The 17,089-nt window shown below is 36.0% G+C and overlaps 1 protein-coding gene and 1 pseudogene across 3 annotated transcripts in view; one reads left to right on the top strand and one right to left on the bottom strand.

The window, feature by feature from the left end:
- Positions 1-1,018: 1,018 nt before the first annotated feature.
- SDHAF3 (succinate dehydrogenase complex assembly factor 3) overlaps positions 1,019-17,089 on the bottom strand; it is a 51,052-nt gene continuing 34,981 nt past the window's right edge. The window contains exons 2-3 of one of the 3 annotated variants that reach the window (XM_074340761.1): positions 2,903-3,066; positions 1,019-1,387 (exon numbers count right to left, since the gene is read on the bottom strand). In XM_074340761.1, the coding sequence (XP_074196862.1) occupies positions 1,201-1,387; positions 2,903-3,066 (351 nt within the window). In that variant the 3' untranslated portion in view covers positions 1,019-1,200. Of the gene's footprint in view, positions 1,388-2,171; positions 3,067-17,089 lie in introns of those variants that run through there. The other 2 variants (XM_019729763.2, XM_019729762.2) reach the window with 2 other exon arrangements.
- Positions 6,684-7,193, top strand: LOC109446405 (large ribosomal subunit protein eL32; annotated as a pseudogene).

Genomic DNA, 17,089 nt, shown 5'->3' with positions numbered 1-17,089 from the left:
TGGCTACGTTGGTGGGTTGGTGGGCAGAGAAGCAGATGGCAGATTGCGGATCATGTGGCTCCTGCGTCCTGTGTCTCCAACCCAGCTGCCAGAGGGACTATAGTGGTATGACTCCCCTATGGCTCCGTGGGTGTTCCTTTTTGGCCTCACCATATCCTACATTCTTGTGTGGGGAGCAGGAGCTGAGAGCCCCGCATGACACCTTGCAATTAATCTCTTAGGATATTGCCATTAATCTCTTAGGATATTGCTAGATGCTTCTCAAAAATACTTTTATAGTCTACGTAAAAGTTTAGTTTTCAGCAAGAGAACTGCTCAGGTTAACATAGTCTGCCACATTACTGAGAAGGAAATCTAACATCTTTGTGGAAATGTTATTCTGTAGCATCCTTTTTTCATTTATGTCAGAAAATTTTCCATGTCATTAAAAATTTGTAAATCTAAATTTAAATTGTTTAATTATACATGTTATCACAACTCACTTAACCTTTCTGACATTTGGGAGAATTCTGTTCTCAAATTTCTACTCTTAAAAACTAATTCTGATAACATGTTTATATGAAAAACTTTGTCCACATTTCTGAATCTTTTTCCTTAGGAAGGAATTTGAGAAATAGAATCAATGGGCCCAAAAGGTTCTGATAATATTTCAAGTTAATACATATTGCCAATTGATTTCCATCCGTTGTCAGAGTCCCCTCTGACACTCCCCACTATTGGTAAGGTGCTAACTGTGCTAGCGCTCAGTACCACCGAGTATAATCCAAACACATCCATCATTCCAAATTTCCAGCAGGAAAATGATATGATCAGACTGCATATCCGTAAGGTGTTGTTTGCAGCCACATGGAGAATAAACACTAAGGGGTGTGTAGAAGACAAGGAAGCCACAGATAGGTGACTACAGAAAAAAAAATTTAAGTCTAAAATATCAGACTGATGAGCAGAGAAAAAGGAATGAGTTTTAGAGTAGAGTGTATCGGCTTTAACTGTGTAACAAACCACCATGAAACATAGATATTTAAAAGATCTACCATTTATTTAGATTATGATTGGCAATTTCGGCTGGGTTCAGCAGGGCAGGTGTTCTGGTCTTGTCTGGGCTCATTCATGCATCTGCAGATGGCTGCGGGCTGGCTGGTCTCGGGTGGCTGCAGCTGGGGTGGTTCACTTCTGTCCCCACGCTCTCTCATCCTCTGACTAGCCAGCCCGAGCTTGTTCACATGGCAGCTGGGGAGGTTTCCAATAGGGCAGGTGAAAGGATGCAAGGCTCTGAGGCTTAGACCCCAAGTTTGATGTCACTGCCCACATTCTTTTGAGCAAATCAAGCAGCAAGGCTAGTCCAGGTTTGAAGAATTGGAAGAGATGGAATTCTTGATGGGAAGACCTGCAAAGTCACATTGAAAAGGGCATAGGTACCAGCAGCAGTAAACTATGCCCGTTTGCAGTCCACCACATGGAGCTGTCAGAATCGCTGAATAATGAGAAAAAGGCTCTAGGGAAAAGGTGATATCTAGGCTGAATTCTAGAATTCTGAATTGGTGAACTGGGTGTATGTTAATATCAGACACTCAGTGAAAATGGAAGAGGAGTAAGTTTGATTTTAAATGAGTCAGAAATGAGATTTAGGTTAGACTTAAGAATTTAGCTAATATTTGAAGCAATGGATCTGTAAAGAGTCTTAAAAATGAAATCCCAGAGAACATCATTTTTAAAAAAAAAAAAAAAATATGATAACCTAAAGGAAAGTTAGGCAGTATACAAACCAAGTAGGAAAGGTTTAAAAGCAGTAAAGAACAGTTAATACTATGGAGACTCACAGGAGCATATATGAATCAGTTTTGAAAGAGCTGACATATCGTGCTGTATGCCTTCAGCTTCTACAGTGATATGTGTGAATTATTCCTCAATAAAACCGAAGGAAAAAAAGACCTAATAGTAATGCAATTGCATCTAAAAAATGATCATTTCAAAACATCCACAACCAGAAATACAAGCCATTTTAGTTTGTAATATTTTTTTAACTTCATAAACATTTTAGGATGTGAATGGGATTACCGTTTGATTTTTTTTCACTTTATAAATCAATTTAAGTGTAAGAAAAGTTTATGAAAGTGTTTTTATCTCCCCAACCATTAGGCAATAAATGATATTCTCAAGATAACTACAAATTATTCAATTTAAGGAGTTATCTTTTATTAACGCTATAGAAATGTATTACATGTTGCATAATAGATTATACAAATGATAGTATAATACTGAATCTTAAAGCTTCCTTTTAACCATTCATTGTAAATAAGCAATGACTCAGGGAGAAAGGACATTTAAAAGAATAACCATCTATTATTAATAATACTTAATCATTATGTATTAAAGTAGAAATGATGAAACTTTCAGGATGACAATGTATTTAAATTATAACCTTGTTGAAATTCCACATCTATCATCATGATATAGTTATCTGAGGAAGCTAAAACCATGAGGCTAATGCTTGGACAAGGATAGCATTAAAAATAAATTTATATATAAAAAACGTTTTGGCAAAATCCACAAGATTGTCCATTCTAAACGAGCCATTCTTTGTTTAGTCCAAATATCAAATCCCCTCCCGCGAGTACAGTTACCTCAACACTGTACAGTCCGCCTCCCAGTGGGTCCGTATCTGTATGTTGCAAAGAGCATTCATAATAACCCCAAATTAAGTGTGTATATATGTGTTTGTGTGTGTGTGTGTGTGTGTGTGTGTGTGTATTTCATTAACATCAGGCATTCTAAAAGCTGAAGAAATAAACTTTAAAAACCAATGATAGTTAAAATAAGGGGTCTGCACTTTTAATGCTTTGTTAAGCCTTACTGTATAGACTAAGATTTTGGTTTCCTGGACTCAGTAATACTAAATTGCCTGTTGGGTTTGGTGGCTTCTTGCATCAGCTCCTGCAACTGTCCGATCTGTTCATCACGAAAGTCATTAAGTTTTTCTTCTGGTAGGGCAGTTCCAAAACATGCTTTTTCAGTTGAATTTTGTCTGTTTTCATTAGCTTGTTGCCAGAGCACCGCTGCATATGCCTAGTAAAAAGAGACAAATGAAGGTTATAGATTATAAAATTAAAATGAGATCTGTATTCACTCATTTAATGTTGGAGGACTCAAAGAATTCTAATTCCACGTCACCCATTTTTCTCCATCACTGAGTCTTCTGCCTTTGGAGAAAATGATACAAACAATACTATAGCTGTGTCTTTACTATTCAGTGATAACATAAAATATCTTATTTTTAGTATTTTTAGAGATTTAATAGACTTTTAGCAAAGTTCTTAACCCGGAAAGCTGGGGAGTTTGGTGGGGGAGTGGGAGTGGTGGTGGTGAGTGGCCCGTGGATGGGCTTTAAGAACATATAAACCACCCAAAAATCATATGCAAAATTGTATGGTTTGTATGTATACAAGCACGCACACTGGGGCCACAGCTGTCATTAGCTTTTCCAGGAGTAGCCATGGGTCTTTTAGTGGGTCTCCACGTTCATTAAGGTCATCCCCGTCTTCAATTTAAAAACTAATTTAGATCACACTAGAGAAAAGCACTTTTAAAACATTTAAGCCTTCAATATTTAACAACCATCTTTGTCAGCAAAAAACATTCTACACTTTTCATGCTGTAATTTTTCTCTCATTCAGTCAGCATCTTCAACCTAATAGTCCAACGACCACTGTCGTGCACAAGTGACACTTTTTTGAAGCAGACTCTCACTCTAAAATCTATCTTTTCATCAGACAGGAAGTACCATTGTATTTCAGTTCATGAAGTTAGAAGATTATACGCACCCTCTGGGTAAGTGAATGAATCCGTTAACTCTACATAATGCAGTTACTCTATATCTGGTTTAAGACAATTAAATTGCTTGTAACTGGATTGCCAACATCACCAAAGAAACTTTAATTCCAGACCTTCCAAACCTTTCCTTGTATTAGAAATAAAATTTTCTTCATGTTGTACAGAAATCCATTTCATAAGTAACCAAAAAATAAAACCAAAAACCCACAACACTGTACACACCCTAAGCTTCATCAGTCCCGCTTCTAAGTAAATGCTGAAGAGCAGGGCCTCTCACCCCGTCATTAGTAACAAATTGGACAGTTTGGATAACACTTTGTGGTGGGGTGGGTGGGAGTCTGTTCTTGCATTGTAGGATGCTTAGTGGCATCTCTGGTCTCTGTCCACTAGCTGCATGAACCCCGATAATTACACACGGAGAACGGTGTGTCACCTCGGCAAGGTTCTTCCCAACAATGTCCAACCTCAATCTAATCATAAGAAAACACCAGACAAATCTCATTAAGGGACACTCTACAAAATAACTGAGTAGTAGTCTTCAAATATTTTCATATCATGAAAGCTGAGGAAAGACTAAAGAGCTGTTGCCAATTAGAGGAAACTAAGACAGCATGACAATCACATGCAATGTAGAATACTGAATTAAGCCCTAGAACAGAAAAAGAACATTGGTGTAAAAACTGGTAAAACTGAATATAGTAAAGTAGTTAATACTGCACCAATGTTAATTTCTTAGTTCTGATAATTGTACTATAATTATGTAATATGTTAACATGTAGGGAAGCTGTATTATTTTTGCAACTCTTCTGTAAATCTGAAATTAACTCAAAATAAAATGCTAAAAAGGTTTATATTCAAAAAGAGATTCAACAGATAACTAATTACAATGTATCAATTCATTCTTATTCAAACAAAAATGCTATTAACAGAAAGAAATGAAGAAATCTTAAAAACTGATTGGATGTTTGATGAGCTTGGAGATGTAATGTTGGTATTATGGCCATGATTTTAAAGAGTCTCTTTTAGAGATAAATATTGAAATATGTGTGAATAAAAGTATATGCTTGTGATATGGTTTAAAATAATTTGTAGGTGGGAGTACACATGAAACAAGACTGGCCATGAATTGATAAAGGTTGAAGCAGAGTGATGGGTACATGGTGGTTCATTATAGTCTCCTTACGTTTGTTTATGTTTCAAATTTTTTCCATAAACTAAAATGTGTGTGTGTGTGTGTGTGTGTGTGTGTGTGTATGTATACATGTATATACACATGCATATGTCTTGGCATAGAATTAACCCCTGGTGGTTTGCAGAATGTGAAAGCATTTACAAGATTCTCCGAGAGCACGCAAAGATTTATTGAAAGTCAGAGAGAGAGAGAGAGAGAGAGAGAGAGAGAGAGATAGCGCACACGTTACTTCTGTTTGGAACTGGCAGAAGTTTGCCAGGGCAGTCTGATGGAGACAGCTGCAGAGACAGAGGGGTAAGAGAGAGATATTGGCAAATGGAGTTGTGCCAGGACAGAGTCCTATGGGGGACAGCTGCCCCGATAAGAAGGAGTGCTGGGGTTTTGTATTTTTCCATGCAGGATGTAAGGTGCTTGTCAGCTTGCAGGGGGGCTACTGTTACAATTGTCTTCTCCTGGGAACTGTCCTGTTCCCATCTATGATGGATGTCAGCTTGTAGGGGGTTTCTGTTGCGACTGGGAACCATTCTGTTCCTACTATGATGGACGTAAGGTGCTTGTCAGTCTTCAGGTGCAGTGCTGGCCAGGAGAGTCAGAGCCAAGCAATTATTAATGTTTAGCTCATTCAACTAAAACTATTTCAATCACTTCTAAATTTCAACTTTGAATTTTGAATTTAATTTATCTACAAAGCTTCCCAGGCACTGCAAAACTACCCGTGGCCTGCTCTAACCACAAGCCTGTCACTCCAGACAGTCCTCTCAGATTGATTTAACTTCTCAAATGGAAAATCATAGCTCTCAATTTTTTGTTTCAATGACTGAGGGATATCAAGTGTCTTCAATGCTAAATTTAACTTTTGTGAGCAAGCAAAGAAAAAAGGCAAACTTATTCAGGTTCAAATATTATCTGTTCTTTGTCATCTCAACTTCTAAAATATCATCCACATTTTTTTTCCTGTGGATTCCTCAGGCTTCAAAGAAGAAAATTAGCTTTCAGGGCATCTTTTCTCAGTCCTGAGACCTTGATCTCCAATAAGGTCATAATGACTACATGGGTGACAAAGGTTTGTCCTCTTTAGTTCTTGATGTTAATTTAATTAAATCTTGTTTGATCCTCATTCTCTCCTGCTGCCTGTTAACTATCTCTTTTAAGTTTCTCCTTCCTCTTTAGAAGGTGTTCATTAGAGAACACACTAAGGGTCTTTAATGAAAAAAGACGACATTTACCAGCAATTTTTCTTCTTTCTGTTTCTGGAAATATTTCTTAAATACCTTAGCATTATTATAAGTTTTTAAGACATACACATTTTAAAAATCTAAGTAAAACACACCAAAATTATTTTTAAATAGGTTTTTAAATAGGTTTCACAATTTCCCCAGCAAAAGATAGGATTTTAAATTGATACTTTAGTACATGCTTAGGAACGCTGCAAAAATTCACTTCCTGTACCATCAAATTACCATTTGTATAGAGTGAATCCCTGAGTTTGAGCTACCCGCCCCACAGGCTAACATCAAAGTGGAATAAATTACTCATACACTTGGCATACAAAAAGTTGAGACTGATTGGTTCTTATGAACAAATCTGAGCCACAATTTTTTAAGACAGCAATAAGGAACAGAGTTGGCAAAAGGAGAAGAAACTGGGATTTGAAAGTGAGATAGTGAAAGAATCACAGAAAGCCAAGAGTCAAGAAAACAGACTTTCAAGAGTTGAGATCATAAAAGTGAGTAATAGGAGGTGGCGTTCATCTTCTACCGGGTATCATGGCTGCCCTCAGGCCACTCGTGAAGCCCAAGATCGTCAAAAAGAGGACCAAGAAGTTTATCCGGCACCAGTCAGACCCATATGTCAAAATTAAGCGTAACTGGCGGAAACCCAGAGGCATTGACAACAGGGTGCGCATAAGATTCAAGGGCCAGATCTTGATGCCCAACATTGGTGATGGGAGTAACAAGAAAACAAAGCACGTGCAGCCCAGTGGCTTTCGGGAGTTCCTGGCCCACAACGTCAAGGAGCTTGAAGTGCTGCTGACGTGCAACACATCTTACTGTGCTGAGATTGTCACATCTCCTCAAAGAACCGCAAAGCCACTGTGGAAAGAGCCACCCAGCTGGCCATCAGAGTCACCAATCCCAATGCCCGGCTGCGCAGTGAAGAATATGAATAGACCGCTTGTGTGCAAACTGTTAAATAAATGTGAGTAATGGGAAGATCAGGGCAGAAAAGGTATTGGACCCATTCACATCTTAAAGAAATACATGTACATAGAAAGAAAAGAATTGGTCAAATTAACTATGGTACACCTACACTATAAAATTGTATGCAACAGTAAAAAGAAAAAAGTCAAACATATAATGACATAAAGAGCTCCCCAAGTGAAAAAGCAACTTGCAGAATATTATATAAATACAATGCTACTTGCATATGTTTTGCAAATATGCACAAATTTATATATGTAATCGAATGTTTATACATTTATATGTATACGTAGAGAAGCTAAAAGGATAACCACAAAAGTTTGGGGGCAGGCGATCACATTTTGTTTTGAATATCTCACCTCTGTACTATTTTGATCCCATAATAAGTATTTAAATAATTAATATTTAAGTAATTAAATGGGAGAGAAGAAAGCAAGGAGTAGATAACTTATAGGAGAAATTTTGGAATGGAGAAAGTTATAGGTCTGGATTTCCATGATTTGTCCTAACAGCAGTGACCAAATCAACTTGCCTATTGTAATTAATTTGACCATAAAGATTAACAAAAGAAAATGCAAATTCTCACTATTTTGTTTAATCACTTATCTACTATTTGCCCTTCTTTGTTCTTTAAAACAAAATTGCAACTAAATAACCCAAAAGTACAGCCAGAAACATTTTTGATTCTGTAAGAAATCATGACATATAAAAATCCAAACTGTCAAACTCTATAAATAAAAAGGTAATTAATTGCTGCACAAAAGGATATTCATATTTAGATAAGCATTTATCATAGGCCCTCCTTTAACAGTGAAACCAAATGGTTTAAGTTCTTTTTCTTTTTTTTAAATTTTATTTTATTAAATTTATTGGGGTGACAATTGTTAGTAAAATTACATAGATTTCAGGTGTACAATTCTGTATTACATCATCTATAAATCCCATTGTGTGTTCATCATCCAGAGTCAGTTCTCCTTCCATCACCATATATTTGATCCCCCTTACCCTCATCTCCCACCCCCCACCCCCCACCCCCCTTACCCTCTGGCAACCACTAAACTATTGTCTGTGTCTATGAGTTTCTGTTTCTCATTTGTTTGTCTTGTTCTTTTGTAAGTTCTTTTTTTTGAAGTACATAAATCATATTATGAATTCCCTTACAAGACAGGCGTATAGGACTGTCACGCCCATAATTTCCTGGAAAGTTAAAATGACAGTAACTTTTAAAGAGTTTTGGCAACTTAAATTATTTGTACTCCTTCAATACAAACTTCCCCAGAGAGAAGGACAACTAGTAGAAAGAAAAATTTACCCTTCTCCCCAAATTATTCAAGGATTTTTATTAGTATAGGATTATTGTAGGATTTTTATTAGTAACCTTGAACCAACAAACTTAAGTTTGGAGCATTTAGTCAAGTTTTCCCTAGAGAACTGATTAAAAATGCCACGGCTCCTTGAGGAGCAAAACCAACAACATCCCCCTCCATAAAAAACCTGAAAGTTACCTAAATTACAATAACTAAATTCAAAGACACATTAGGGATTTGAACCACAGCTGCCCAAGTCATTAATACAGAGAAAAGAATCTATGTTGGCAATGATCATACATTTGATTACTTGGCTCTTTGACCAGGCTTTATGATTTTCAAGTCACTGATGATAGATTATCCATTTTTTACCGCACACAAAACACATCAAATAATAACCTATGCTATTTCTTAACCCACTTATAATGCATCGTCACATTGAGTCACAGAAAAACAAAGAATAGAAAGTAGCACTAGTGTCACCAAAAGTGTATTTCTCAGGTGGCCCTGCAGCGTGGCCTCTCTGGAATCACGTTCCCCAGGTCCCTCTGCCCAGCGCAGTAACCAGACTCAGGACTCCAGGGATAAGCAAAACAAGGTGTCAGTTGCTATTATATTTACAACAGCGCAAAAAAAGTGTCTGAAAACAAGAACATGGAAGGTCCTTGGTTAGGGAAGTAGTAAGGAAACGTGGAGACCTGGTTCACAAATGCTTTTCACAGTTGTGTTTACTTTCCTGTTTCCCCAAAAATAACACCTAGCCGGACAATCAGCTCTAATGAGTCTTTTGGAGCAAAAATTAATATAAGACCCAGTATTATATGATATGATATGATATGATATGATATGATATGATATTATATTATATTATATTATATTATATTATATTACATTACATTACATTACATTACATTATTATATTATAAGACCCAGTCTTATATTATAGTAAAATAATAGCGGGTCTTATATTAATGTTTGCTCCAAAAGATGCATTACAGCTGATTGTCCGGCTAGGTCTTATTTTCGGGGAAACACGGTATGTTTTAAAAGTTATTTTGTGCTTTTAAGTATTATTCTAATGAATCAAATGAGAGTGTACAATATTACATGAGTTATTAAAGGAGACTATATGATTAAGCATATAAAAAATGAACTTAGAATATTTACTCATAGGTTTAAAAGGAGAAATAATGGGAAGAGAGAACAAAAATTAATTCATAGAGCCACCATGATAAAAGAAAGTAAAAGGCACGAGGAAAACATGAAGCCGCAGTATAAATCCTTCCTCAACACATTTCTCTTTACCTGCCTCCTTGCATGAAAAAAGGCACTGAATGTTGTAAAATGTTACCAAGTATTTTCAAGTGAGAGAGTGCCTAGATAAAAGAGTTTTTTGATCCCCTGAGCTTGACTTTATAGTAGAGAAAGGTATATCACTACAAAAGTTTAGTCATAAAAGCCCTTATACCTCACTGTGAGTATGCCTAAGAAATAACTTTCAGACATGCATTTAGTTCTTCAAATTGCAAGAACGGTTTCTATGATTTCTACTGTTTCACATGATTCTTCATCCTCTGGCCCTTGCTTATGTCACCAGCCTCATTATAAACTACCTGTAAGTTGCCAAATATATATTCTACTCTCGTTCGTGCAACAATAACAGGCCTATATTCCTTCTGTTGGAAATGTCTTTATTCACTTCATGGCATAAGACCAAGACTCAGCTCAAATGTCACTTTTCACTCCATGATACCTGCACCTCTGCCCCCAGTTTCCCTCTGGTGCTCTCCCGGGACTGTACACATTCCTTATAGTAGCATCTTATAGCACACATCTTATGGCAGGTTATTTATGTTCTGTGATTTATGTTAGACTTTGAAGGCAAAGACCTACAGACAAAGGAACATGCCCAGACACTCACATGCCTGCAGAGTCTGGCATTACCTAGCTTTAATATATACATTTATTGAAGAGGAAAGGAGGGGAAAGGGAGTCAAGTGTGTAACGTACAATGTGCGGGCCAGCCAAAACCCATGTTCTCGGTTCACATGACAAATTGTGTATCACAAGGGAAATTGCCAATTTAGTATTACAGTCTGTATATTACCTCTTACATTTCAGAAAAATACACAGAACTTGACAAATTTGAATGGATGAGATTATAATCTAAACATCAGAATACAGACCCTGATGTATTTCCATAAAATGAGGATATTCCGTGAGGATTAATACAAACATGATTGTTTGAGGGTGGTTTTTATATTTCTCCTTCAGTTTTACAAACTCTCCCAAGGTTATTTTAATTTTGTAATAAAAAAATATTGAAAAGAAAGCAAAATCTCCTTAATCCTATATTTGAAAGTCAAATATTGTCAAATAAAATACTTTAAAAAACACTAATGGAATACTAAACAGTAACCAAAATGAAAACTAAATAAATAAACAACAAAACAAACAAAAGCAGGAAAATTTCTTTCAGATATCCTCATGTAAAGTTAAGAAATTTATTTTGCCACTATACAAACAGAATCTTAATCTGGTCTCTTAAATATTCAACCTAAATGCATTTCTTCCTTTTACCCTTCTGCATACATGTAAAACCTGCATCACTAAAAATAATAGTCTTTGTAGTAATAATGTATCACATCAATTTCCTTTAACTTTTTTAAATTTTTGTTTAAAGCATAAAATGTAGCTATTTTGTACATGTGTAAACTTTCTCAAATGATGGTAAATCTAAAGGCTGCTTAACAAAAACCATAGTTTACAGAGAATGATTCTCATGGAGATACTTTCTCTTTACTTTTCATCCAGCTACAGTTTAATCTTTTAAAGAGTTAACTTCGTCAATGATCAAAGAACTCCAAGCTATTGTTTTCCCTTAGTTTCCTCATAGCCGTGATACATCCATCATTTTAAACTATGTTCACTAATATATTTATTTTGCCATCTTTCCTAGAGTTTAAGTTCGCTATATAATTGTTTATGCGATAAAATGTTGTTTCAGTATGTAGCAAATTATGAGAAATTATGTTCGTCTGTCCTCCCTCCATCCCCAAATTGGTAGACTGTTTTCATTCCTAAACTTCACCCCCTAGTTATTCACTGTCAACAACTCAAACAAATCATTGAGATGACTAGTAGCATAACTGTCATAGCTTTGTAAAAAAACCAGGAATCAACACGCCTTTAGTTTAGTTTGCAGATAATTATTACCCTGCTATAATACATTCAGAAACAATGACATTATCAGTCAGTCATTCTCTTCTGTTAGAAACCACAAAGGTATCTTATTTCCCACAGGATCAAATTTAAATTCTATCAACCAACCTCAGGTAGTCTAAAATTATTTTCAATTTAAATTTAATAGGTATTCCCTGCCCCACATAAACAACCAACTTTACTCTGGCATATATCAGTTTTATTAAATATATATCTCACATCCACTAGACCTAAAGCTCCTGCTTGGCAAGGAAGATGTTTTATTCAAATAGACGTGAACAATCAATGACTGAAGACAGTGAGTAAATACCAAATCACCTTTCTCATTAGATCTATCTCTGTATCTGCTTTGTCCTGCCTCTTCTACTCCAGCTATTCTCTCCATCCCAAACACCCTTTTTTCTTGTTTATCAATCTAAAACCTTATAAGGAAAATAGCAAGACTAAGATTGAAATTGCAGCTATAGAAAGCCTTTATATTTTGAGATTCACATTTTTAAAAAACAATCCTAGACAGCAAATTGAGGAAGGTTAATATCGATGATATTTTACAAGTAGTAAATCAAAATAATTTATTCAATTCTACTTGTTTGCACTTAGAAATTTTTATGCTTTCCTTTTTCTGTACTTCAGATGCTTACAAGTTTATTTTGCTTTGAGAGATACTATGCAGATACTATTACAAATATGCAGAGACTATTATAAAAACGCATTTGTGGGGAGGGGTGTGAAAGAGACAGAGCTCTATCAGCTGAACATCTGATCGTGTGACTTAAGAATTAAAAGCGCCTCTGGGAAGCAAAAATGCAGGAATGGGGAGGGATGGGATAGGGCCATGAGGTTTTTTGTTACAAATGTTTTAATATTAGCTGACTTTCAAAGCTATGTAAACGTAAAACTTTGGGAAAAAAATTGAAAGAATGTTTGATGATTATGTGTTTCTGGCAAACAGAGCAGGGGTTCCTGAACTAGACCCTACTCCCTAATTGCGTCTTATATTTCCAATCTGCCTTCATTTCTTAAAAGTAAAGTCTTCCTTCAGATTGTCCTGTTAGTCTGATCTCTGTAATGAGACTCTTAAACAGAAAATAGCCAGCATCAGCATCATCTGAGAACTTGTTAAATGTGCAAATTCTCGGGTTCATCCCAGATCTACAGGCTCAGAAACTTCAAGTGGGATCCAGTAATCTGTATTTTAAGAAGCCGTCCAGATGGTCTTATGTACCCTAAAGATTGAGAAGCACTACTATAATGGTTCAACATTCTCTTTTCCTGACTCCTTCCTTCACAAAGGTTGCATCCTGTCAATTTCCAGACAAACATACATGCAGAACATAGTACCTGGGAGAAGGGGTAATTTTCATAAACACTGCTCTTTACTCTGCCTTCTAACAACCAGGAACTGACAGGTGTTTAATAATAAATTTGAAATGTTTTAAATGTTTAATGAAAAGAAATAGTGTGGAAGAGATGCCCTGGAGACCTTTTCACCAACTAAAAGTATCTTCCTTAACTGTAAGTTACAACAAAAGCAACTACTGTAGCACTAAAACACTGAGTACGGACAATATGACACACTTCTGACTGCTTTGATTCATCCTCTCAATTCTTACAACCAAATAAAGCCACAGAACATGCTCTGTAGCACATGTCCATAAATGCTAATAAACCAAAGCAAAGCTTCTAAGGATTATTTTTAAATTAAAGTTTAAACAACTTTATAATAGGCCAGGAAGACAGCTTATGATTTAATAAAGGATTCAAATAGAAATACTAATATTTTTAATGTCCTATCATATGTAAATATTTTACACCAGTAAATATTTGGAAAAAATCATTCCCATTCTAAAGATAAAAAGCTAACACAGACCCTGGAACATTACTGGAATCAACTGGATGTCTGTTGAAGAAAGTAAGATAGTTTAATGGAGCTGAGCTTAGTACCAAAGTAAATTTCAATAGAGGTAATCATAATTTGTAGATACCTTTAGTTTAATTCCTAAAAAATTGTAAGTATTAAATTAAAGTGACTATAAAGATCAGTGTCTGTGGGGACAGAGTCCCAGAGAGCAGTTTCCAGGCTCTCGGCCCCACGTGGGGAGGTGCTGGCTCGGGTAGTGAATGACCATCAACTGTGATTGGTTGGCCATCAGCTGTAACTGGTTAGCCAATTGGCTACTGATGTTAATGGCAGACTGCGGATCGTGTGGTTACTACTGCGTGTGTCTTGCCCGGCTGCCAGAGAGAATATAGTGGTATGACTCCCCTATCTATGGCTCCATGGGTGTTCCTTTTTGGCCTCACCATATCCTGCGTTCTCATGTGTGGAGCGGGACCAGAGGCCCCGCAGGCCGCCCCACACAACAAATGGCGCAGCGAGCAGGGTCCCCCGCATGACAGTGTCTTAGCAGAATTTTATGTAATTTTATTCTACTTTGGTATATCTTAAATTCCAAAAACATTTAAACAAACAAAAATATTAACATATTCAGATGGTATAAAGGGTTTGGAGGAGGGTTACTTTCTTCAATAAAATCTGTACTCATTATGTGAAAATGGAAATTTAATGTATTATGATCTCAGAATGAAAATAAAAGACCTATAATTCATTAACTTAAGAAAAATATTCTATAATATACAGGTTTACATATATCATATTTAGCATAGTTAAATTTCTGGGAAATTTATGGACATAAATACATGAGCCTAAACTTATTAGAAACAGAGGTGCGTGTTATGTTACATATAGCAAATAATTTTACATTAAATAAAAATTCTAGACTTTAATCAAAATGCAGAAAAATTGTTCACATTTCCGTGATGGCCCATCCCTAAAACGACTCAAAACGAAAACTATGAAATATAATTTCTGATCATTTATAATGCAGCTGCCTACATAGCAGGTCTCAAGCCCAACTGTAAGCTCTGGCTTATGTCTCATAAATGCTATACCATACTGTAGTACGATCAGCTTAAGAAAAACAATTCTCTTTTTTAAAACAGATTTGCTACTTCATATACAGTCTTCTCCCTTCTTTCTATATAAAATAACTTCTCAACCAGAATTAGGAACTTATTTTTATAGGGCTCATAAATATGATTTCACTACAAAAATCTCAATAAATTATGGAAGTTATTAATTTCCATAACAAAATATTCTCAATTATCATAATAAGGAAAGACATACAAGTCACACGTGGTTAAATTTGACGTATACTCCACTCAGCTAAACTGGAACTTAGGATCTTTTTCCAAAGGTAGCCTGACCAGCTAGACTACAGTTTTAAACAAACTGAGATCAGAACCACTGTTGCTACTAAAAATCGGTCACTAATGGTTCCAAGAAGAATGACACAGTGACGACACAGGCTGGAGCTGTCTCCCATGCCACCTTCTGAGTAAAGAGGAACCCTACCAGCCTGCTCCAAGTCTCACCTTGTTCGTTTCCCACTTTTGAAAGGTCATATTAAGACAAGGGACTGCAGAGAAGTGGAGATTCAGCAGTCCCCAGGCATCACGCTCCTTTAGCCTTTAACATGTTGCCCCATTTCACTGAGCCAAGCCCTGGCCTTGTAATGAGACCAACTTCCAAGGTGTGTACATAATCTCCATTGCATATAGACAGTATAGGTTTTTATATTATATCTTCATACAACAGGACAAGAATGTTTTAAAGAATACATATTCACAAAGCTGGATATTCAACTCTAAACAGAATTTCCTTAAACTCTCTATACTTTATTAGTAGATATACAAGTTATTGACATTATCTAAACAAATATGCTAGAGGAAATGCTTTCAGTGTTTCTACTTTCAATAACACAGTCTATAATATAGTGCCCTCCCTTTCCAATTACAAAAAAAAAATGTTATTAGTTTGGTAAAATACACTTTGGGAGCAATTAAAACTTTCATGATCCTATCCTTTATTTTCTAGTCTAATTAGGGATTGATTTTTTTCAAAGGCAAATAACTTACAAGTCACTAGAGAAAAATTATTTTGAAATTCCCAAGAGGTTATGATTCAGTCTATATTTACAAACTACGCTTTTGAAATTTAATAGGTTTTTTGGTTTTTTTGTGTTGTTTTTGTTTTTTTGGCAGTTCCAAAATAATTATAGCGTCTGGTATTCCATCCTGGAAATTGGCAAAGTACTTTGGAATTTCTGATAAATTTCATCTCATTGCCTTTTCATAAATGCCTGCAGGCCTGTAAAAAACAGTGTTAAATATGAGAGAATTCTCATAAAGACTGACAGGAAAAGGAGAATGAGAATTTGTTGTTCAAGTCGATTCAGCAGAGATTAAAAAGCTCTGGTATTAACAGAAACTAGAAATAAGCTACCTGAGTTTGGGTAGAGGAAAGAAATTAGCAAAGTGGGAAAGAAAAAGGTAACAGGAAATAAAGAAGACACTGAGTATTCTGGTCTTATTATTTTTAGTACACGTTAGTGATTCTCCGATAAAAACTTAGCAGAGAAATATTGCGATTATAATCATTTCTTCTTCCCATCCAGGCAATAGCAGCTAACTGTGAAATAGTCCAACAGACTACACACTATTTTTTAAAAGCTGACAAATAAATTGGCACAAGTAGATGTGTTACCAAATTCCAAAAATAATTTTCCCATTTGAAAAAGTCCTCCTGCACCAATTTCACAGGTTTCGTTTTACACAATGACTGTAGACTATTTTCCAAACCTAAGGCCTCAGCAAGCCCTTTGCTATTCTTGATACAAATTCACTTCCAAATTCCAAAGACTCATCATTACCAAATCTAAAGCCTAATCGATCTCAAACCCTGCTCGCTGCCTTCACTATAGCCCCATATTTTCAGCTGCCGACAGTGCATCTCCATTTGGATACTCTTCCAGGAGTATCTAATGGGTAACATGGTCTTGTCATTATCATCTCTTCTTTCCCAATGTCTTCAGGATAAAATCATTCTCAAACATTAAAAATCATAGAACCAGATGTCAGCAAAAATGAGGGAGTAGGGAACTCCAATGGTTCATCTGTATACAAAAACAACAAATACACTGGCAAAACCCATCGAAACCAACTTTTTCAGAACTCTGGAAACCAGGTGGAAAGCTTGCAGCAACCAGATAAACATTTAGTCAAGAAAAAATAGCTGATCTCAGACAGAGAGCTCTATGGTAACGCTCTCTGGTCCTGTACCATGCTCTCCAGATGGGCAGTGGTTTTGAAGACACTAGCTTACGTCCCCAGTACAGGTACCCAGTATCATAGGGAAGGCAACAGATTTTATTCTAAAATAATTGGGATTGTGTTATGTGACTTGTATAGTGATGTACTGGAGAAGTAGCTCAAAG

This window comes from Rhinolophus sinicus, linkage group LG09, assembly GCF_036562045.2.
Source record: "Rhinolophus sinicus isolate RSC01 linkage group LG09, ASM3656204v1, whole genome shotgun sequence".
Taxonomy (NCBI): domain Eukaryota; kingdom Metazoa; phylum Chordata; class Mammalia; order Chiroptera; family Rhinolophidae; genus Rhinolophus; species Rhinolophus sinicus.
The sequence above is the reverse complement of the archived record's forward strand: the minus strand, read 5'-3'. Positions and strand labels throughout refer to the sequence as shown.